Source organism: Hypanus sabinus, chromosome 16 (genome assembly GCF_030144855.1).
Source record: "Hypanus sabinus isolate sHypSab1 chromosome 16, sHypSab1.hap1, whole genome shotgun sequence".
Taxonomy (NCBI): domain Eukaryota; kingdom Metazoa; phylum Chordata; class Chondrichthyes; order Myliobatiformes; family Dasyatidae; genus Hypanus; species Hypanus sabinus.
The window spans coordinates 55554574-55579179 of record NC_082721.1 but is presented as its reverse complement, the minus strand read 5'-3'; the positions used below and the strand labels follow the sequence as shown (position 1 = coordinate 55579179).

The following is a 24606-nucleotide window of genomic DNA, read 5'->3' as shown; positions in this document are numbered from 1 at the left end:
CCCTACGCTCAATGGAAAAAGCCTATCCACGTCAATTCTATCTATTCTCCTCATAGTTTTAAGTACCTCTATCAAGTCCCCCTCAACCTTCTACACTCCAAAGGATAAAGACCTAACTTGTTCAACTTTTCTCTGTAACTTAGGTGCTGAAACTCAGGTAACATTCTAGTAAATCTTCTCTGTACTCTCTCTATCTTGTTGACAGCTTTCCTATAATTTGGTGACCAGAACTGTGCACAATACTCCAAATTTGGCCTCACCAATGCCTTGTACAATTTTAACATTACAGCCCAACTCCTATACTCAATGCTCTGATTTATAAAGGCCAGCATTCCAAAAGCTTTCTTCACAACCCTATCCACATGAGATTCCACCTTCAGGGAAATATGCACCATTATTCCTAGATCACTCTCACCTACTTCATTACCCACAACGCCACCTATCTTAGCATCATCTGCATACTTACTAATCCAATTTACCACCCCATCATCCAGATCATTAACGTATATGACAAACAACATTGGACCCAGTACAGATCCCTGAGACACACCACTAGTCATCGGCCTCCAACCTGACAAACAGTTATCCACCACTACTCTCTGGCAACTCTTATCTAGCCAGTATTGAATCTGTTTTACTACTTCAATAACAATACCTAAAGATTGAACCTTCCTAACTAACCTTCCGTGTGGAACCTTGTCAAAGGCCTTACTGAAGTTCATATAGGCAACATCCACTGCTTTACTCTCGTCAACTTTCCTTGTAACTTCAAAAAATTCAATAAGATTTGTCAAACATGACCTTCCATGCACAAATCCATGTTGACTGTTCCTAATCAGACCCTGCCTATACAGATAATTATATATGCTATCTCCAAGAATACTTTCCATTAATTTACCCACCATATCAAACTTACAAGCCTATAAGTGCTAGGCTTACTTCTAGAACCCTTTTTAAACAATGGAACAACATGAGCAATACGCCAATCCTCTGGCACCATCCCCATTTCTAATGACATTTGAAATATTTCTGTCAGAGCCCCTGCTATTTTTTCTCTAACTTCCCTCAAGGTCCTAGGGAATATCCTGACAGGATTCGGAGATTTATCCACGTTTATATTCATTAAAAGCACCAGTACTTCCTCCTCTTTAATCATCATAGTTTCCAAAACTTCCCTATTTGTTTCTCTCACCTTACACAATTCAATATCCCTCTCCTTAGTGAATACTGAAAAAAAAAATTGTTCAAAATCTCCCCCATCTCTTTTGGGCTCCACACATAGCTGATTCTGATTCTCTAAGGGACCAATTTTATCCCTCACTATCCATTTGCTATTAATATAGCTGTAGAAACTCTTTGGATTTATTTCACCTTACTTGCCAAAGCAACCTCATATCTTCCTTTAGCTTTTCTAATTTCTTTCCAAAGATTCTTTTTACATTCTTCATATTCCTCAAGCACCTCATTTACTCCATGCTGCCTATATTTATTGTAGATATCTCTCTTTTTCTGAACCAAGTTTCCAATATTCCTTTAAAACCATGGCTATCTCAAACTTTTAACCTTTCCTTTCAACCTAACAGGAACATAAAGAGTCTGTACCCTCAAAATTTCACCTTTAAATGACCTTCATTTCTCTATTACATCCTTCCCATAAAACAAATTGTCCCAATCCACTCCTTCTAAATCCTTTAGTATCTCCTCAAAGTTAGCCTTTCTCCAATCAAAAACCTCAACTCTGGGTCCATCCCTATACTTCTCCATAATTATATTGAAACTAATGGCATTGTGATCAATGAACCCGAAGTGCTCCCCAACACATACCTTTGTCACCTAACCTATCTCATTCCCTAACAGGAGATCCAACACTGCCCCTTCTCTAGTTGGTACCTCTATGTGTTGCTGCAAAAAACTATCCTGCACACATTTTACAAACTCCAAACCATCCAGACCTTCTACAGTATGGGCTTCCCAGTCTATGTGAGGAAAATTAAAATCTCCCACAATCACAACCCTGTGCTTACTACAAATATCTGCTATCTCCTTACAAATCTGTTGCTCCAATTCTCACTCCCTATTAGGTGGTGTATAATACACCCCGATAAGTGTTACTACACCTTTCCCATTCCTCAATTCCACTGAAATAGCCTCCCTAGACGAGCCCTGTAATATATCCTGCCAGAGCACCGCTGTAATATTTTCTCTGACAAGCAATGCAACACCTCCCCCTCTTGTTCCTCTGATTCTATCACACCTGAAGCAACAAAATCCAGGATTATTTAGTTGCCAATCACACCCCTCCTGCAACCATGTTTCACTAATAGCTACAACATCATATTTCCAGGTATCAATCCATGTTCTAAGCTCATCCACCAAATTCACCAAGAGTAGTGGGAAACTGGAAGGTTGGGAAAATCTTAAAAAGTGACAAAGAACCAGTAAGCAAACAATAAAGAAATGGAAGCTAGATTAAGAACACAACACAGCAGAAAATATTAAAAAATTGCTATTAAAATATATTGTATTTATATTACTTGGAAAAGGGTAGCTAAAATGAACATAGGTTCTTTGGAGGACAATAAGGATATTGGCAATTGAGGAAGTGGCCGAGTCTTTGAATGCCATTCTGTGTTGGTCTTCACAGTGGAGGACATGTCTAACATACCAAAGAGAGATGATATGGATGTGATGGGAGGAATTACTAGCTGTCAGTAAAGAGGTAGTGCTGAGCAAGCTTGTGGGCCTGAAGATAGACAAGTCCCCTGGTCCTGATGGAATGCATCCCAGGGTACTGAAAGAAATGTCAGAAGTTATAGTAGAAGCTTTGGTGATAATTTACCAAAATTCTCTGGACTCTGGGCAAGTCCTGACAGATTGGAAGACAGCAAATTTTCAAAAAAATGATGTAGGCAAAAGGCAGGTAACTATAGACCTATTAACTATTAACATCTATAGTTAGGAAAATGCTTGAAGCTATCATTGAAGTAGAAGTAGCAAGGCATCTGGAAGGCAATGGATCCATCAGGCAGACGCAATGTGGATTCAGCAAAGGCTGGTCCTGTTTGACAAACTTACTTGAGTTCTTTGAGGATATACCAAGTGCAGTGGATAGCACTTTGTATCAGTGGTAACAGTGTTACCAGGTTCCAATATGACCCAAGTGCAGAGTGAGAGACACTGAAGTAGGTCGATAGTTCACAGACTTTATTATGAACAGTGTTAAAGGGAAAATGAAACAGATTGTTGGGTGGCCCTCACCTCTGCCTCTATTCCCCAGATAACTGGAGCAGCAATACACGAGGAAGGAAGAATGGGCTCTGAATTGGCATTGTCCTCAGATCCATCAAGCTGATGGGAGAGAATGTCGGTCTTTGTATTCTTGCTGCCATGACAATAGTGAGGACAAAATTGAACCGTGCGAAGAAGAGAGCCAATCATGCTTGACGAGAGTTGAGTCTCTTAGCATCCTGAATATAGGAGAGGTTCTTGTGATCTGTCCAGACCAAGAATGGATGCTTTGGCCCCTCCAGCCAGTGTCGCCATTCCTCCAGGGCCTCCTCGACAGCCAGAAACTCCTGGTTCCCAACGTCGTAATTCTTCTCAGCAGAGTCAAGTGACAGGAAAGAAAGGCATAAGGGTGCAGCCAGCTATTTGCAGATGAGCACTGAAAGAGGACAGCTCCAGGATGGTTGCATTGGGGGATTTCAACATGCAGGTAGACTGGGAAAATCAGGTTGGTACTGGATTCCAAGAAAGGAAGTTTGTGGAGAACCTCAGAGATAGATTCTTAGAGCAGCTTGTACTGGAGCCTACCAGGGAGAATGCAATTCTGGAACTAGTGTTGTGTAATGAACCGGATCTGATAAAGGAATTTGAGGTAAAGGAGCCATTAGGAGGTAGTGACCATAATATGATAAGTTTTAATCTACAATTTGAGAAGGAGAAAGGAAAATCAGAAGATTCAGTATTACAGTTGAACAAAGGGGACTATGGACCCATGAGGGAGGAACTAGCCAAAGTTGACTGGAAGGATACCCTAGCAGGGATGACAGTGGAACAACAATGGCAGGTATTTCTGGGAATAATACAGAAGGTGCAGGGTCAGTTCATTCCAAACAGGAAGAAAGATTCTAAGGGGAGGAGGGGGCGACCGTGATTAACAAGGGAAGTCAAGGACAGTTTAAAAATAAAAGAGAAGTAAAACATAGCAAAGATGAGCGGGAGGCCAGAGGATTGGGAAACTTTTAAAGAGCAACAGAAGGTAACTAAAAAGGTAATACAGGGAGAAAAGATGAGGTATGAAGGTAAGCTAGCCAAGAATATAAAGGAGGATAGTAAAAGCTTCTTTAGGTATGTGAAGAGGAAAAAATTAGTTAAGACCAAAGTTGGGCCCTTGAAAGCAGAAACAGGTGAATTTATTATGGGGAACAAGGAAATGGCAGATGAGTTGAACAGGAACTTTGGATCTTTCACTAGGGAAGACACAGACGCTCTCCCAGATGTAATAGTGGCCAGAGGACCTAGGGTAACAGAGGAACTGAAGAAAAATTCACAGTAGGCAGAAAATGGTGTTGGATAGACTGATGGGACTGAAGGCTGATAAATCCCCAGGGCCTGATGGTCTGCATCTCAGGGTACTTAAGAAGGTGGCTCTAGAAATCATGGACACATTGGTAATCATTTTCCAATGTTCTATAGATTCAGGATCAGTTCCTGAGGATTGGAGGGTAGCTAATGTTATCCCACTTTTTAAGAAAGGAGGGAGAGAGAAAACATGGAATTAGAGACCAGTTGGCCTGACATCAGTGGTGGGGAAGATGTTGGAGTCAATTATAAAAGATGAAATAGCGGCACATTTGAATTGCAGTAACAGGATCGGTCGGAGTCAGCATGGATTTACGAAGGGGAAATCATGCTTGACTAATCTTCTGGAATTTTTTGAGGATGTAACTATGAAAATTGACAAGGGAGAGTCCACTGGTTTATCTAGACTTTCAGAAAGCCTTTGATAAGGTCCCACCTTGGAGGTTAGTGGACAAAGAGTAGGGATTAACGGGTTCTTTTCAGAATGGCAGGCAGTGACGAGTGGGGTACTGCAAGACTCGGTGCTGGGACCACAGCTATTTACAATATACATGAATGATTTAGATGAAGGGATTAAAAGTAACATTAGCAAATTTGCAGATGACACAAAGCTGGGTGGCAGTGTGAAATATGAGGAGGATGTTAGAATGCAGAGTGACTTGGACAGGTTGGGTGAGTGGGCAGATTAATGGCAGATGCAGTTTAATGTGGATAAATGTGAGGTTATCCACTTTGGTGGCAAGAACAGGAAGGCAGATTACTATCTGAATGGTGTCAAGTTAGGAAAAGGGGAAGTACAATGAGATCTAGGTGTCCTTGTTCATCAGTCACTGAAAGTAAACATGCAGGTACAGCAGGCAGTGAAGAAAGCTAATGACACGTTGGCCTTCATAACAAGGGGAGTTGAGTATAGGAGCAAAGAGGTCCTTCTGCAGTTGTACAGTGCCCTGGTGAGACCACACCTGGAGTATTGTGTTCAGTTTTGGTCTCCAAATTTGAGGAAGGACATTCTTGCTATTGAGGGAGTGCAGCGTAGATTCACGAGGTTAATTCCCGGAATGGCGGAACTGTCATATGTTGAAAGATTGGAGCGACTTGGCTTGTATACACTGGAATTTAGAAGGATGAGAGGGGACCTGATTGAAACATATAAGATTATTAATGGTTTGGACACGCTAGAGGCAGGAAACATGTTCCCAATGTTGGGGGAGTCCAGAACCAGAGGCAACAGTTTAAGAATAAGGGGTAGGTCATTTAGAACGGAGTTCAGGAAAAACTTTTTCACCCAGAGTTGTGGATCTATGGAATGCTTTGCCTAAGAAGGCAGTGGAGGCCAATTCTCTGGATGCTTTCAAGAAAGAGTTAGATAGAGCTCTTAAAGATGGCAGAGTCAAGGAATATGGGGAGAAAGCAAGAACGGGTTACTGATTGTTGATGATCAGCTATGATCACATTGAATGGCGGTGCTGGCTTGAAGGGCCAAATAGCCTACTCCTGTACCTATTGTCTATTGTCAATGCCTACATTAGATGCTTCCACCTCGAAAATGTATGGCTGAGATGGGTCTGGGTGTTGTAGCAGCGGGGCAGAGGTGAAATGTCACTTTCGCTCTGAAAATGCTTGGTCGGCATCGTCCGTCCAACAGAATCCTGCTGAGGTCTTGATGAGTGCATTAATTTGAATTGTGATAGAGATGAAATTCTGGATGAAGCAGCGATAAAAGTTTGCAAACCCCATGAAGTGCCGCGCCTGTTTGACTGTAGACCACTTGGGCCATCTGCAACTGCCTGAACTTTACTAGGGTCCATTTGAACACTGAATGTGGTAAGTATATAGCCCAAAAATGACACCTGGTCTTTATGGAATTCACATTTTTCAGGCTTGGCATACAGGTTATTTTCAAGAAGGCATTTGAGTACTCACCAGACATGTTTGACGTGTTCCTGATAAGAGTGGGAATAGATAAGGATGTCATCTAAACACACAAACACAAACTGGTTCAACATGTCCCTGAGCACATTGTTAACCAAGGCCTGGAATACAGCTGGGGCTTTGACCAGACCAAAAGGCATCACCAGGTATTCATAGTGGCCATTAGAGGTGCTGAAAGCCATTTTCCACTCTCTCCTTCACTTATGCCAATCAGATTGTAAGCATTGCACAGATCAATTGTGGAAAATATTGTTGCTCCCTGGAGATATTCAAACACAGATGCCAGCAAGGAAAGAGGGTAGAGGTTCTTCATAGTGATGTTGTTCAGGGACTGATAATCGATGCAGGGATGGAGCTTGCCATCTTCCTTGCTTACAAAATGGAAGCCAGCTCCTGCCGGCGAGGTTGATGGATGGATAAACTCCATGCTCAGTGTCTCCTTAATTTACTCCTCCATGGCCACCGTTTCAGGACGAGAGAGGGAAAAGAGCTGGCCCTGGGGAGGATTAGTGCCAGGTAAGAGGTCTATGTCACAGTCGAATGGCTGGTGTGGGGGCAGGGTGGTGGCCTTTCTTTTACTGAAAACCTCAAGGAGATCTGCTTATTCAGCCAGAATCCCAGATAGGTCCATATCCTTAGCTGACACAGGAGAGGATTCATAGAATGCAACTTGAGCTGGATCCAGGCAGGTAGACAGGCATGCCAGTCCTCATTCTTGGAGTACCATCAGAGACCAATTGATCTGTGAGTTATGTTGGGATAACCAGGGGAGACCAAGTACCAGTGGTATTTCCGGTGAATTAACCATATAGAAAGATATTTCTTCATGATGGTGCCTTCGAGCACCATTTGGAGGGGTTGGGAGGAAAGGTAGGTCTGGCTGGTTCCCTGAGATTGACCGTCCAGCACCTTGACATTGATCTTTTCTCTTAATTCCTGAGTTGGAACTCCCCATCTTTGAGTGAGAGAGATGTCCATAAGATTCCCAGCTGCACTGGAGTCAGTAAATGCCTTAAGTTCATTGGTCTGAGAACTCCACGACAAGAAAGCTGAGAGCATTACAGAATCAGAAGAAGCTGACTGAAGAGAGAACCGACCCGTCAGGATGCCCCTCCTTGCTGACGGGTATTCTCTTTTACTGGATGCTTGGAACATGCCACCCAGAAGTGTCCTGGATTCCTGGATCACCACAGTAGAGGAACCTGTCCTCTGGCGCCACTCATTCCTTCTGAGACAGATGCACGCGCTCCAATTGCATGGGCTCCTCCGTGGGCTGGGTGCTGGGTGGTGAGGGAGGGGGAGTGGGCAAGGAACAACGGTGATCAGATGAGGGAGGGAGATCTGGCATAGGAAGTTTGAAACATTCTTTCCCTGCACCACTCAGTCACCTGGTCATCAACTGGAATAGCCAGATTAATCAGGTCATCCAGACTATACTGCTCATCCCAGACAGCCATCTCATGCGGATCTCTGCACTTAATCCACTGATGCACTTAAGGCACTGATGAGAGATCTCTCATTCCATCCCGTCTCTACTGCAAGGGTACGGAATTTGATTGCATTGGCTCTCACCGTTCCTCTGCCTTGGCATAGGTCCAAGAGGTGTTGGGCTGCCTCCTGACCCTGTCCTGGAAGACCAAAACCCTCCTTAACTCCGCCACGAAATGTCGGAACGACTGGGCTGCGGGGTATCCTTGCTCCTGTAAAGCATTGAACAGGCTGAGTGGAGGTCCATCAAGAAGATTGACCATGTATGCCAATTTTTGCACATCATCACCAAAGCAACCAAGCTGGGCTTGGAATGTCAGCTTGCATTGAGTAATAAAATTCCTGCAACCATTGAGATCACCAGAATATCTGCATGGGGGTGGAATAGTCAGTTCTTGAACAGTCATGGAAGTTGGATCTGGTCCAGGCGTGGGAGCGGGAGCATTAGTAGCAGAGATTGTTGGGGCAGTAGAAAAAGAGGACCTGCAAGATGCTGGGAGTGCAACTGAGGTGGCCTGAAGCTGCTGAATTGAGCTGGTAAGAATGTTAATGGCTGCCAGCTGATGCTGGCTGTTCACAGTAAGATCGTAGCCTGCGGCCACGAGTGCGGAAGTCACAGAACCTGAGTCTGATTATCTGTGGTAAGCTGTTGAACCATTGTAGCTAGGGACGATACCTGTTCCTCCAATTGAGACTAGGCTCGTCGGCATGAGGTTATCTGCCTCATTGCCTCCATAACGTCACTGAGAACAGATTCCATTGCCTGTAGCTCGTCTCTTACCTGATCAATGAATCTCACGACTAACGTCAGCTGCTCTTTCTCTACTGGGTCCATCTTTGAATTTAGACTTGCTGTTACCAGTTTCAGATGTGGCCCAAGTGTGGAGTGAGAGACACTGAAGCAGGTCTATAGTTCACAGAGTTTAATACAAACAGTGTTAAAGGGAAAATAAAACAATAAACACTAGGCTAAACAGGGCCGTTAACTAAAACTCTCAAAAGGAAAATGAATCCTACACTGCGGCTGAAAAGAACATCTAAACATTAAATGAATACCGCTCGTCTTCAGAGTCAGTTGACTTGAAAGGGAAGGCCAATTGCAAAACAGCAGCGAAGCTTTGCTATGCTCTGTCCAAGTCTCAACAAGCACTACAGCGAAAAGAATGGAGTTAAATACTACCACGATAAAAATAATAATTAGCTGGCACGTGCAAATTTACAAGCAGAATTGCTGTATCTACTGCGCTGCCGAATCCATGGTTGTGACAAACAGATAGACATTATTTACTTTGAAGGTGTGTGATGAGGTGCCACATAACAGACATATCCATAAGATAAGGATGTATAGAGTTGGGGGTATTTATTAGCATGGATAGAAGATTGGTTAACTAGTAGAAAGCAGAGTTGGGATACATGGGTGTTACTCTGGTTGGCAATCAGTGGTGAGTGGTGTGCCACAGGGGTTGGTGCTGGGCCCATAACCATTCGTGATATACATTAACGATCTGGAAGAGAGGATAGTGTATCTATGTTTGCTGATGATACTAAATTAAGTGGAAAAGCAAATTGTGCAAAAGATACAGAAAGTCTGCATAGTAAGATATAGATAGGTTAAGTGTGTGGCCAAGGGTCTGGCAAATGGAGTACAATATTAGTAAGTGTGAGGCCATCCAATTTGGAAGAGAAAATGAAAGAGCAGATGATTATTTAAATGGTAAAAAATTGCAGTATGCTGCTGTGCAGAGGGTCTTGGGAGTGCTTGCGCACGATCACAAAAGGTTGATTTGTAGGTGCAGCAGGCTATCAAGAAGTCAGATAGAATGGTGGCCTTCATTGCTAGAGGGATTGAATTTAAGAACAGGGAGGTTGTGCTTCAACTGTACAGGGCACTGGTGAGGCTACATCTGGGGTACAGCGAACAGTTCTGGTCTCTTTACTTGAGGAAGGATATAGTGGCTTTGGAGAGAGTGCAGTGAAGGTTCACCAGGTTAATTCCAGAGTTGAAGGGATTAGACTATGAGGAGAGATTGAGTTGCCTGGGACTGTACTTGTTGGAATTCAGAAGAATGAGAGGAGATCATACAGAAACATGTAAAATTATGAAAGGGATACATAAGACAGAAGCAGGAATGTTGTTTCCACTGGTAGGTGAGACTAGAACTAGGGGACATAGCTTGAAGATTTGGGGGAGTAGATTCAGGATGGATATGAGAATGAACTATTTTTCCCAGAGAGTGGTAAATCTGTGGAATTCTCTACCCAATAAAGCTGTGGAACTGACGTCAGTAAATACATTTAAGACAAGGTTGGGTAGATTTTCACATTGTAGGGGAGTTAAGGGTTATTGGGAAAAGGTAGGTAAGTGGAGATGAGTCCATAGCCAGATCAGCCATGATCTTATTGAATGGCAGAGCAGACTGGATGGGACAGATGGCCTACTCCTGCTCCTATTTCTCATTTCTTATGCTCTAATCAGAAAAATCAAGCTTGAGCTTAACGGACTTCTCTTTCCTGCACTAATGTTGCTTATTTTATTTTGTAAATTATGTACAATTTTGAGTCACAGAGCAATACAGCACAGATATAGACCCTTTGGTCCAAGCATTCCCTGCTGAGCACGGTGCCCAGCCAGTGAGTACTATGTTTAGCCCAGATCCTGCTGAGTTGCGTCCTTCCATGTACTATCCAACTGCATCATAAATGATACTATTTTATCTGCCTCAATCCCTTCCTCTGCCATCTCATTCCACTCCCCACTCTCTCCCTGTAACTCAGACTCTCTAATCCTGGCAACAGCCTTGTATATCTTCGCATACTTTCTAGATCTTTCCTCTAAAGTGGTGACCAAACTCCAGGTGTGGCCTCACCAAGACTTATTCAACTGCAACATCATGTTCCAGTTCTTATATTCAATCCCCCGATGAAGATTATTGTGCTACATACCTTTTTCGCCACTATGTCTACTTATGACACCAGTTTCAGTAAACTAAGCACTTGTATTCATCAGTCCCTCTTTTCCATTACACTTCCTATTGCTCTACCATTCATAGTTTAATAACTACACTGGTTTGACTTTCCAAAATGCATCACCTCATACTTCACTGTATTGAAATTTATGTTAATTTGTGTTTTATAATGTACTGCACTACTGCTGATGAAAAATAATTTATTTCTATTGCATTTATATTCTGACAATGAAAGTGAAATTAAACTGAACAGTATCTCCATAGATCATTTTGCTGGCACAATTCTATACTGTTTAGAGGAAGGAATGAGGTTTGTTGGAGCCAAAAGGAATAAGGTAACTGAGAATACTAGTGATGTAAAGACTTCCATCTCTTACAACCTTTTGGTTATTAATCCTCTTTCTAAAACCAAGCTATTGGTCACTTATCATGTTATCTCTTTCTGTGGTGCTTGGTTGATTGTCTTTGAAATACCTTGGTACATATGAGTACACAGCCTTTCCAAAGTACTCTGATTGTGCTTAGGTGACTTTGGTAAATGATGGTTTAGTTGTAGTGTAATCAGTACCAAGGCTGCTCTACATGAGGATGAAGCAACTTTGGGTCGCTGTTTGAAAAACAGCAATATGAAGAGGATATTACTCAGAGGATTAATATATTTCCTGTTGAATCCTGCTGCCACTGCATGGAGTAAGATTATCAAAACTGTGGAGATGTTGACTCCTGAATTGTGAACTCTTCTCACTGCCCTCTAGCTCTGTGGCCAAGTTCCTAATGCACCACAATTCCCATTCACACACTCTCAACACACCATGTAGAGTGTACCTCTATTTCACACAAGGCCATAAGCACAGCGAAGCTTGTCAAATGTTTGCAGCTACAAACTGTGTGTGTCCTGGTGGACATGAGCACTTCACAGCCATCTTCAGACCAGGCACTAGCTGATCCATCCCAGAAGACACATTTTGGTATTCCATTAGTAAACTGTTAAAAGACAAAAAAAGAATGACAATAATTAACTCCGTCCATTGAACAAATTGGCATGAGTTGTATTTCATGGCTTTGGCTTGGAATTTTAACAAAATATAAATTTGCCTGCAAGGAGTGCTTAAAAGGTATTCCATAGCCTTTTGGATCCTTTGAAGAGCCTTTGAGCTGTATTTATTGTAGGATAAATGGCTGTGCAGGAAGCTCTCACAAGCAATAATCTGAAAAAACCAGTTAAACTATTCTTGAAGAGTCATCCCTGCATTCCCAAAAAAGGGGAGCAGATACTTTGTTTAACAATAATTCTGTATAAAATTGCAAGGGACAATGAGGAAGTGATAGACAGGAACTATAGGGTGGTAGTCACCCTTAGATTGCAGGAGACAGATAACTGGGTGACTGTCAGGAAGGAGATGGGAAATGCACAGCCAGTGTAGACTACACCTGTGGCTGTTCCCTTCAATAATAAGCATATAACTCCAGATGAGGTAGTCAGTTTACAAACAGAGGCAATGTGTAATGGGACTCACAGCAAGGAGGCTGATGACAGTGCAAAATTGCAGTCAACAAAATGAGTTGCAAAGTAAAAGGTGGATAAAATCAAAAGGGTGAATACAGGACTGAGAGTGTTATACTTGAATGTCTGTATGTCTGGAATAAGGCAGATGAACTTGTAGCACAGTTGCAGATGGCCACTTATGATATTGTAGGCATCACTGAATCATGGCTGAAAGAAGATTATAGCTGGAAGATAAATGCCCAAGCATACACATTCTATCAAAAGGACAGGCAGGAAAGCAAAAAGGCTGGTGAGGCTCTTTTGGTAAAAAGATGAATCAAATCATTAGAAAGAGGTGATATAGGATCAGAAGTTGTTGAATTGTTGTGGATAGAGCAAAGGAACTGCAAGGGTAGAAAGACCCTGATGGGAGTTATATGCAGACCCTAAAAGATAGTAAGGATGTGGTCTACAAATTACAACAGAAGGTACAAAATGCATGCCAAAAGGGTAATATTACAATATTCATGGGGGATTTCAATATGAAGGAAAGTTGGGAAAATCAGGTTGGTGCTAGATTCAAAGAGGGAGAATTTCTAGAATGCCTACAGGATGGCTGTTTAGAGCGCTCATGGTTAACCCCACTAGGGGATTAGCTATTCTAAGTTGTGCACTGTACCGGAATTGATTAGAGAGGAAGGTAAAAGTACCCTTACAGGCAAGTGATAATATAATCAAATTCATCCTGAATTTTGAGAAGGAGATGATGATCAATAACAGTGCATAGTTCCCTGAAGGTGGAGTCTCATGTAGATAGGGTGGTGAAGAAGGCTTTTGGAACGCTGGCCTTTATAAATCAAAGCATTGAGTACAGAAGTTGGGATGTAATGTTAAAATTGTACAAGGCATTGGTAAGGCCAAATTTGGAATATTGCGTGCAGTTCTGGTCACCAAATTATAGGAAAGATATCAATAAATTAGAGAGAGTGCAGAGATGATTTACTAGGATGTTACCTGGGTTTCAGCACTTAAGTTACTGAGAAAGGTTGAACAAGTTAGGTCTCTATTCATTGGAGCGTAGAAGGTTGAGGGAGGATTTGATCGAGGTATTTAAAATTTTGAGAGGGATAGATAGAGTTGACGTGAATAGGCTGTTTCCATTGAGAGTAGGGGAGATTCAAACGAGAGGACATGATTTGAGAGTTAGGGGGCAGAAGTTTAAGGGAAACACGAGGGGGTATTTCTTTCCTCAGAGAGTGATAGCTGTGTGGAATGAGCTTCCTGTAGAAGTAGTGGAGGCCAGTTCAGTTGTGTCATTTAAGGTAAAATTGGATAGGTATATGGACAGGAAAGGAGTGGAGGGTTATGGGCTGAGTGCGGGTAGGTGGGACTAGGTGAGATTAAGAGTTCGGCACGGACTAAGAGGGCCGAGATGGCCTGTTTCTGTGCTGTGATTGTTATATGGTTATATAATATGTATCAGATGTATCAATATTACAATGGAGTAAGAGAAAATACTGAGGCAAGAAAGAGGTATTGGCCAGAAATGGTTGGGAAAAAAAAAGACACTGGCAGGAATGATGACAGAGTAGCGGTGGCTGGATTGCTGGAAGCAATTCAGAAGACACAGTATATATATTACCCAAAGAGGAAAAAAGTATTCTAAAGGCAAGATGGCACAACCATGGCTATCAAGGGAAGTCAAAAGCAACATAATAGAGCAAAAATTAGTGGAAGTTAGAAGATTGGGAAGCTTTAAATACCAACAGAAGACAACTAAAATGTCATTAAGAAGGTAAAGATGGAATATGAAAGTCAGCTAGCCAAAAATATTAAAGAAGATACCAAAACATATAAAGCGTAAAAGAGAGGCGAGGGTGGATATCAGACTGCTGGAAAACGATACTGGAGAGATAGTGATGGGGACAAGGAAACGGTGGAAGACACCTGGTGAAAGCTCCAGGTGTCAGGGGTCATGAATTGTGTGAAGCTGCCATTACTAAGGAGAAGGTTCTAGGGAAACTGGAAGGTCTGAAGGTAGATAAGTCACCTGGACCAGATGGCATACATCCCAGGGTTTTGAATGAGGTGGCTGAAGAGATTGTCGAGAAATTGGTAATGATCCTTCAACAATCATTAGATTCTGGGATGGTTCCGGAAAACTGGAAAATTGCAAATGTCACTCTACTTATCAAGAAAGGAGAGAGGCAGAAGAATGGAAACTATAGGCTAGTTAGTCTGACCTCAGTGGATGGGAAGGTGTAGGAGTTGATTGTTCAGGATATAGTTTTGGGGTACTTGGAGGCAAAGGATAAAACATGCTATAGCATGGTTTCTTTATGAAAAAAATCTTGCCTGACAAATCTGTTGGAACTCTTTGAAGAAATAACAAGCAGAATAGACAAAGGAGAATTGGTGGATGTTGTGCAATTGTATTTTCAGAAGCCTTTGACAAGGTGCCACATGTGCAGCTGCTTAACATTAGACATTGGCTCAATGGCAGAAGTCAGAGAATGGTAGTGGAGGATTGCTTCTCTGAGTGGAGGCCTGTGACTAGTGGTGTGCCACAAGGATCAGTGCTGGGTCCATTGTTATTTGTCATCTATATCAATGATCTGGATGATAATGTGGTGAATTGGATCAGCAAATTTGCTGAAGATACAAAGATTGGAGGTGTAGTGGACAGTGAGGAAAGTTTTCAAAGCTTGCAGAGGGATCTGGACCAGCTGGAAAAATGGGCTGAAAAATGGCAGATCGAGTTTAATACAGACAAGTGTGAGGTATTACACTTTGGAAGGAAAAACCAAGCGAGAACATACAAGGTAAATGGTAGGGCACTGAGGAGTGCAGTAGAACAGAGGGATCTAGGAATACAGATACAAAATTCCCTAAAAGTGACATCACAGGTAGATAGGGTAATAAAGAGAGCTTTTGGTACATTGGCCTTTATAAATCAAAGTACTGAGTATAAGAGTTGGAATGTTACAGTGAGGTTGTATAAGGCATTAGTGAGGCTGAATTTGGAGTATTGTGTGCAGTTTTGGTCACCAAATTACAGGAAGGGTATTAATAAGGTTGAAAGGGTGCAGCAAAGGTTTACAAGGATGTTGCCAGGGCTTGAGAAACTGAGTTACAGAGAAAGGTTGTATAGGTTAGGACTTTATTCCCTGGAGCGTAGAAGAATGAGGGGAGACTTGATAGAGGTATATAAAATTATGATGGGTATAGATAGAATGAATGCAAGCAGGCTTTTTCCACTGCAGCTAGGGGAGAAAAAAAAACAGAGCACATGGGTTAAGGGTGAAGGGGGAAAAGTTTAAAGGGAACATTAGGGGGGGCTTCTTCACACAGAGAGTGGTGCGAGTGTGGAATGAGCTGCCAGATGAAATGGTAAATGTGGGCTCACTGTTAACATTTAAGAAAAATTTGGACAGGTACATGGTTGAGAAGTGTATGGAAGGATATGGGCCAGGTGCAGGTCAGTGGAACTAGGCAGAAAAATGGTTCGGCACAGCCAAGAAGGGCCAAAAGGCCAGCTTCTGTGCTGTAATGTTCTATGTGTCTAATTGGAAGGATTGACTGTTTTCTAAATGTCGGCTGAGTCTGTGATGAAGAAGGTAAATGCAATGTTAGCATTCACTTTAAGAGAACTAGAATATAATTTCATTTCAAGAAGAAAAGAATAAAAGTAAGGATGTAATGTTGTGTCTTTATAAAGCACTGGTGAGGCCTCACTTGAAGTATTGTGAGCAGTTTTGGGCCCTTATCTTAGAAATGATTTGCTGAAATTGGTGTGGGTTCATTGGATGTTCACGCAAATGATTCAAACCTTGAACGGTTTGTCATATGAAGAACACTTGATGCCTCTGGGGCTGTATTTACTGGAATTCAGAAGAATGAGGGGTGCCTTCATTGAAACCTATCGAATGGTGAATGGCCTTGTTAGAGTCAATGTGGAGAGGATGTTTCCTATGGTGGGAGAGTCTAATACCAAAGGACACAGCGTCAGAATAGAGGGGCATCCTTTTAGGATGGAGATGAGGAGGAACTTATTTAACTGGAGAGTGGTGAAAATGTGGAGTTCACTGCCAAGGGCAGCTGTGGAGGCAAAACCTGTATGCATATTTAAGGCAGAGGTTTTAGATTCTTGATTGGTCAGAGCATGAAGGGATATTGGGAGTAGGCATGAGATTGGGTCTGAGAGGAACAACATATCAGCCATGATGAAATGATGGAGCAGACTCAATGGGCCAAATGACCTAATTCTGCTCCTATATATTATGGTCTTTTCCCAGGGTTGGGAAATCAAGAAGCACAGGGTATAGATTTAAGCTGAGAAGGGAAAGATGTATTATCAATAGGAATTTGAAAGTTAACTTTTTTACACAAGGAATGTAATCTATGCAATTCTAGTCACCAACCTACAGCTACATAAACAAACCTAATGGAAACTTGAAAGTGTACAGAGAAAATTTACAAGGATGTTGCCAGGGCTTAGCTATAAAGTTATAAATAAAGTTGAATAGGTTAAGATTTTATTCCCTGAAGCATAGGAGAATGAAGGACAATTTGATAAAAGTGTACAAAATGTTGAGGGGTAAAGATAGGGTAAGTACATTCAAGCTTTTTTCCCTTGAGGTTAGGTGAGACTAGAACTAGTCACGGGTTGAGGGTGAATGGTGAAATGTTTAAGGAGAACATGAGGGATAACCTCTTCACTCAGAGGGTGTTGAGAATGTGGAATGAACTGCCTGTGGGATTGGTGGATGCAGGTTCAATTGAAATGTTTAAAAAATTGGATATATATGTGGAAGAGAAGTATGGAGGACTATGGTCTGAGTGCAGATAGTTGGGACATAGGCAGAAAAAACCAGGTTGGCATGGACTAGATGGGGTGAAAGTTCTGTTTCTATGTGGTGGTACTCTCTGATTCTATTATTCATCATCCTCACAGTGCCACCCCTCCAACTTTGCTGGATTGAAAATACTTAAATTTCAGATCCAATGACTTTGCAGGAATACCTTCTGAGGAAATGTTGCTCAGACCTTCTGACTGCCTGATCTGTGAGTATCTTCAGCACTATCTGTTTATATTTCAGATTTCCAGCATCTGTAGATTTGCTATTGAACAAACCTTGCTCTCAATGGTAAGATTGACTGGTTCAGGAAGATCTTTCCTGTTCTTGTTTGTTACTGCAACAGTAACAATTTCGGATATTAGATCCAGCTTGGATTCCATGTTGCTGCCTTTCAAGCGAATCGGTTTCATGATGGAGTCCAGATGTTTGTAGGAGATAAGGACAACAGCAGCAACATCTGCACAAAGGATATTTTAAAATTAAGCAAATAACAGTTAGTGTCACAACAATGGGATTCAGGAGGAGAGATGCCAACTCTTCAGGAAATTCCTTGGTTAATTTGAGCAATATGCAGATAAAAACCTTCAGAAGGGCTTTTTCTATTTAAATTTAGTGAAACATATTTGTTTGTCAGTTGAAAGCATTACCAAAGATTTACCAAAAGCATTACCAAAACTTAGCAGTTTCAATGACAGGGTATTATTTTTCTTTCTTTCATAAGATATAGGAGCAGAATTAGGCCATTTGATCCATCGAGTCTGCTTCACCATTTCATCATGGCTGATCCAATTTCCCTCTCAGCCTTAATCTCCTGCCTTCTCCCCATATCCCTTCATGACCTGACCAATCAAGAATCTATCAATCTTTACCTTAAATATACCCTGACCTGGAGATACACGCTGACTATGATTCTTTGCGAGAATGAGACCCGCTTTGATGACTAGCCATTATTCGGCACACCAAGGGCTCAGATTAGGAGCTTTGCTTGCCTTTGGAGGTTTGAGATTTCATGGCTCTGGAAATGGGGGATCGGAGGTTGGAGATTGCTGTGTCATGGGAGATGGAAGATCTAAGTTTGTGTGCCCAGGGACCCCCCAGATCTTTGGGCACAGAGCTTGGAAAAAGCGATGCAACGGACTCTTAACATCGTAAACCAGTGAGTTGTTTGCTATGTCTCCCCTCTCACTGTGAAACAGAGACACCTCTTTCTCCCTTATTAGGGAGAGAGAGAGCCTGTGGTATTTTGAATATTGGATGAACAAGTAGTCATTGGAGTACTGCAGGTCTGTATCTTTGCTGTTGCTTTGCTCATGCTTGAGTGCTCGGTGGCAGGTGCCAATGCTTTGTATTGCTTGCTCCTGCTTACGCGTGGGAGGGAGGGGAGCTGGAAAGGAATTTGGGGTTCTAACATTTAACTGTCATTCATTCTTTGGGGTCACTCCTCTGTTTTTCATGGATGGTTGCAAAGAAAAAGAATTTCAGGATATATATTGTATGCATTTCTCTGACATTAAATGTAGCTTTGAAACCTTTGGTTTTAGACACACCTACCATAGCCTTTCACCATTCAATAGGGTTACCCTTCATTCATCTGAATTCTAGTGAATACAGGCCCAGAGCCATCAAACACTCTTCAGATAACATTATCATTCTACTGAGAATGACTGTACTTCTGGACATGTCTCATGAATAACAGTAGCAACATGGGACAGGGTTGATTGGTCAAAACAACTCATGTGGTGAAACATTAAGGAGCATGGGAAACCAACGTCCAGTACAATTGTCAGCAGAGGATCATTTTGATTATCAGAGTGTTAGAGATAATGCAAAGTGTAAGTGTTATTTTAATTAGGAAAATGTATAAAACTGGAAATGAAATGAATCTTTTCCAATGAATGTCTAACAGAACTGAACAGGAAAGAACATGATTAGATGAGATTTATTCTCAATATCTCAATTAAGATTGGAGGTGCCTTCAGTATTCAGGACCCAGGTGGAATCTATGCACCAGAAATTTTCCATGAATGGTACTGATCGATATGATGCTTTTTTCCTTTTTGAATCTGTTCCAATGAAATTGTAGCAAATCTGAGAAATACAAGAAATAGAAACAGGGGTAGGTCATTCAATCCTTCATGCAGATTAAGCCACGATACTGTTATTTACCCCATGGTATTTATGGAGCTGACTGGTTGAGTTTCTGGGCTATGGTGACTTCAATAAGGTTGAACATGATGTTAGGTGATGCTAATTGCATTGACCACCAAGCCAGGTGGTGAGACTTGTCACTGTTACTTGTCACTGAATGCTGCCTAGGTGCTGCTTTGTGCAGGCATGAGCAGCCTCATTATAAATAAGATTGAACAATAAGAATATAAGAACATTATATACAGGAGCAGAATTAGGACATTTGGCCCATAGAATCTGCATCACCATTTCATCACGGCTTATCCATTTTCCCTCTCAGACCCAATCACCCAGTATCCATTCAAACCCTGACAAATCAAGAATCTATCAACCATTGCCTTAAATATACCCAATGAGAGCCTCCACAGCAGCCTGTGGTAACAAATTCCACGGATTCGCCACATGCTGGCTCAAGGAATTCCTCCTTATCGCCATTCTAAAAGGATTCCATACTATTCTGAGTCTGTGTCCTCTAGTCTTAGACTCTTCCACCATAGGAAACATCCTCTCCACATTCACTCTAACAAGACCTTTCAACTTTAAATACGTTTCAATGAAGTCACTCTTAATTCTGAATTCTAGTGAATAGAGGCCCACAAGGCTGATTTCAGGAACCAAGGGGTTAATATATGTCTGGCAGCTTTGGGCCTGAACTTATTGGAATTTAGATAAATGCAGGGGGAATTTCATTGAAACCGACTGAATGTTAAAAGGACTAGGTAAGGTGGATCTGGAGAGGATATTTCCTGTGGTGGAGGATCCAGGACTAGAAGGCACAGCCTCAAAATTGAATGGTGACCTTTTAGAACAGAGGCAAGGAGGATTTTTTTTAGCTGGAGAGTAGTGAATCTGTGGAATGCTCTGCCACAGACCATGGTGGAGGCCATCTATGCGTATATTTAAGGTGGAAGTTGATAGTTTCCAATTGGTCAGAGAATCAAAGGATATGGTGAGAAGGCAGTTGTATAGGTTGAGTGGGATTTAGGATCAGCCATGATGGAATGGTATAGCAGACTTGAAGGGCTTAATGGACTAATTTTGCTCCTATATCTTGTGATCTTGGTAAAATACAAACCAGGAATGGCAGATTGCTCATGAGTAATTGCTTCTTGAAAGCACTGCCTATGGGATCTCAGGAGAAACTAAGATGAACCATCTACTTGCTACTTAAATATAAAAATGATGCAAATAACACAGCTTCATTTTTAGCACATATTTATTGGGCCTCACCATCATAGAACATGTGAATGTTACTTATTTAAATGTCCCTTTTCATTTATGACCAGGTGTAGTAACATTGTAGAAATATGATAAGATCCCCTGGGAGATTTCTTGGCTAATGTTCTACAGCTTCATTAGTCTGGTACATTGTACTGCTCCTGGCATTTCCTCTACACTCTGAAGTGAGCCAGAATTGATGCACTTATTGGTAGAAGTCTGTCAGGAGTATGAAGGCTATGAAGTGGTGGTGGATATCTCTGTTGCTGCTGAAGGTACACACTGCTTTATGGATGCACAGGTTTGAGCAACCTGATTTATTGTGATTTTGTACTATTTAGCAAATTTGAAATGCATCACATGAAGGAAGATTTCCTCCGTGTGAAGATTTGATCTTCAAGGACTGTGTAGATTATTTATATGGTAGACAGTAAGCAAGGATGAGAACAAGATATATGCCCCACCAAGACACAATCAAACAGCAATGTCTTTACAGGAACTGATCAGTCTGATCCTCTGCTGTCCTCATAGAGAGCTAGTTCCAAAATACCATATGAAGAAACCTCGTTTCTATCCTGAAAATGATACTGAGGTGTGTGTTGGATATTTGAAATTAATTTCAGTTTGATTTCTGTCAACAAGAAATCCAAGCATAAAATGTAAACACTCACTGGGGGATGAAATACTGTAGAACTAACCAGTTTTAGATAAGCCTCAGAATCAAACCAAGTACCAAAGAAAAGCTATTGAAGTAATGCTTACTTAAGATAACCTCTTATTTATTTACTCTAAACCTATCAATGCAGGTATTTATATTTTATGAACATTGTATGAAATGCAGCTACCTGTATTTGTTGCAAATTCACGGATTCTCTTTGATGGAATTTGTCATTTATGCTTTTTTTTAAAGTATCTTTAACTAGTATGTATAGAATTTTGGAACATTATTGTTGTGAATTAGGAAAGAACAAAGAAGCCTTGACCCTGTGACAGACAGGAATCTACAATCAAAGCAGTATTTTGGCTTCTAATGAAGTGACAAAAGACTATAAAAGGATCCAAGTTTAGACTCACCGAAGTCCCCTTGTCCTGTGACACTGCTCCAACCAATATCCAGGCTGTTTTTGGTAGTGGATAACTTTGCCCTGTTATCCTTAGGGATTGTGTTATTCCGAATTGCTTGCATAAGGATTTCTATGTAAGCAGGAATATCAGCAACAGTATTAATAACAGGAAGAAAATGTTTCACAGCATTAGTAACTTGTCACATTTTTAGGGAGAAAATCACAATGAACTTTTATAAAGCATATCAATCCTTCCTCTGTACAGAACTCCTTTCTCCCCACCCCCGGGTTACTCTCCTTGTTTCATTCAATGACAATTTGAAAACCTTTCTCTGATAACTCACTTTTATCAGTTTCGCTATGGATGGAGCAAGTTCTTTAAATTGTAAATTACTTTTTAAGTGCTTTAATGAGAGAAGTTTTCCTTTCATACAAAATTCATAATATTTAAATTTTAAGATAAATATTTTGCCTTCCCAAATTGTGTATCTTCCAATCCAGCCTCTAGTTGCTTTATTTGTACCATTACCAGTCTATTTATGCTAGCTGTGTGGAACGAGCTTCCAGTAGAAGTGGTAGAGGCGGGTTCGATTTTGTCATTTAAAAAAAATTGGATAGGTATATGGACAGGAAAGGAATGGAGGGTAATTGGCTGAGTGCAGGTAGGAGCAATCAGGAGAGAGTAAGCATTTAGCACGGACTAGAAGTGCCGAGATGGCCTGTTTCCATGCTGTAATTGTTATATGGTTATACTTCACCCATACTATTAGCACAAGATCATAAGATATAGTAGAATTAGGTCATTCAGCCCATTGAGTCTGCTCCATCATCATGGCTAATTTATAGAATCACAGAATTATAGAGAAATACAGCACAGAAACAGTTTCTCCTGCCTCCACACATTCCCAATATTTACTCTAAATCTTTGCCTGATTTGATGTAGTTTATCAACCTGAAACATTGGCATATATTTTAGTATGTTCTAAATTGTTTCTCTCAATAAAAATATTGTCAGACAATAGACAATAGACAATAGGTGCAGAAGTAGACCATTCGGCCCCTCGAGTCTGCACCGCCATTCTGAGATCATGGCTGATCATTCACTATCAATACCCAGTCCCTGCCTTGTCCCCATATTCCTTGATTCCCCTATCCATCAGATATCTATCTAGCTCCTTCTTGAAAGCATCCAGAGAATTGGCCTCCACCGTCTTCCGAGGTAGTGCATTCCACACCTGCACAACTCTCTGGGAGAAGAAGCTCTTCCTCAACTCTGTTTTAAATAACTGACCTCTTATTCTCAATCCATGCCCTCTGGTACTGGACTCTCCCAACATCTGGAACATATTTCCTGCCTCAATCCTATCAAATCCTTTAATTATCTTAAACGTTTCAATCAGATCCCCTCTCAATCTCCTCAATTCCAGCGTGTACAAGCCCAATCTCTCCAATCTCTCTGCGTAAGACAGCCCTGCCATCCCAGGAATCAACCTAGTGAATCTACGCTGCACTTCCTCAACTGCCAGAATGTCCTTCCTTAAACCTGGATACCAAAACTGTACACAATATTCCAGGTGTGGTCTCACCAGGGCCCTGTACAAATGCAAAAGGACATCCTTGCTCTTGTATTCAATTCCCCTTGTAACAAAGGCCAACATTCCATTTGCCCTCTTCACTGCCTGTTGCACTTGCTCATTCACCTTCATTGACTGATGAACTAGGACTCCTAGGTCTCTTTGCATTTCTCCCTTACCTAACTGAGTATTTCAGATTTTCAGCATCATTGTTTCAAACTATTTCCTTCCTTAAGAAACCTGTGATAAGTCACCACCAATTTAGAACAAGAAAATAGAACATAGAATATAGAATAGTACAGCATATCACAGGCCCTTCAGCCCACAATGTTGTGCCGACCCTCAAACCCTGCCTCCCATATAACCCCCCACCTTAAATTCCTCCATATACCTGTCTAGTAGTCTCTTAAACTTCACTAGTGTATCTGCCTCCACCACTGACTCAGGCAGTGCATTCCATGCACCAACCACTCTCTGAGTGAAAAACCTTCCTCTAATATCCCCCTTGAACTCCCCCCCCTTACCTTAAAGCCATGTCCTCTTGTCCTGTGCAGTGGTGCCCTGGAGAAGAGGCGCTGGCTGTCCACTCTGTCTATTCCTCTTAATAGCTTGTACACTTCTATCATGTCTCCACTCATCCTCCTTCTCTCCAAAGAGTAAAGCCCTAGCTCCCTTATGATCTTATCCATACTCTCTAAACCAGGCAGCATCCTGATAAATCTCCTCTGTACCCTTTACAATGCTTCTACATCCTTCCTATAGTGAGGAGTCCAGAAATGGACACAGTACTCCAAATGTGGCCTAACCAGAGTTTTATAGAGCTGCATCATCACAATGTGTCTCTTAAACTCTATCCCTTGACTTATGAAAGCTAACACTCCATAAGCTTTCTTAACTACCTTATCTACCTGTGAGGCAACTTTCAGGGATCTGTGGACATGTACCCCCAGATCCCTCTGCTCCTCCACACTACCAAGTATCCTGCCATTTACTTTGTATTCTGCCTTGGAGTTTGTCCTTCCAAAGTGTACCACCTCACACTTCTCTGGGTTGAACTCCATCTGCCACTTCTCAGCCCACTTCTGCATCCTATCAATATCTCGCTGCAATCTTCAACAATCCTCTACACTATCTACAACACCACTAACCTTTGTGTCATCTGCAAAATTGCCAAACCACCCTTCTACATCTACATCCAGGACACCACTAGTCACAACCATCCAATCTGAATGTACTCCCACCACCACA

General features: G+C 41.6%; 1 protein-coding gene across 3 annotated transcripts in view; it reads right to left on the bottom strand.

The window, feature by feature from the left end:
- The window catches only part of LOC132406316 (adhesion G protein-coupled receptor E1-like), a 110143-nt gene that overhangs the window by 18859 nt on the left and 66678 nt on the right, over nucleotides 1-24606 (bottom strand). For 2 of the 3 annotated variants that reach the window (XM_059991816.1, XM_059991817.1), the window contains 4 exons: nucleotides 21795-21914; nucleotides 17591-17772; nucleotides 11796-11954; nucleotides 8786-8911 (listed from right to left, as the gene is read on the bottom strand). In XM_059991816.1, the coding sequence (XP_059847799.1) occupies nucleotides 8786-8911; nucleotides 11796-11954; nucleotides 17591-17772; nucleotides 21795-21914 (587 nt within the window). The remainder of the gene's footprint in view (nucleotides 1-8785; nucleotides 8912-11795; nucleotides 11955-17590; nucleotides 17773-21794; nucleotides 21915-24606) is intronic. The other variant, XM_059991818.1, reaches the window with a different exon arrangement.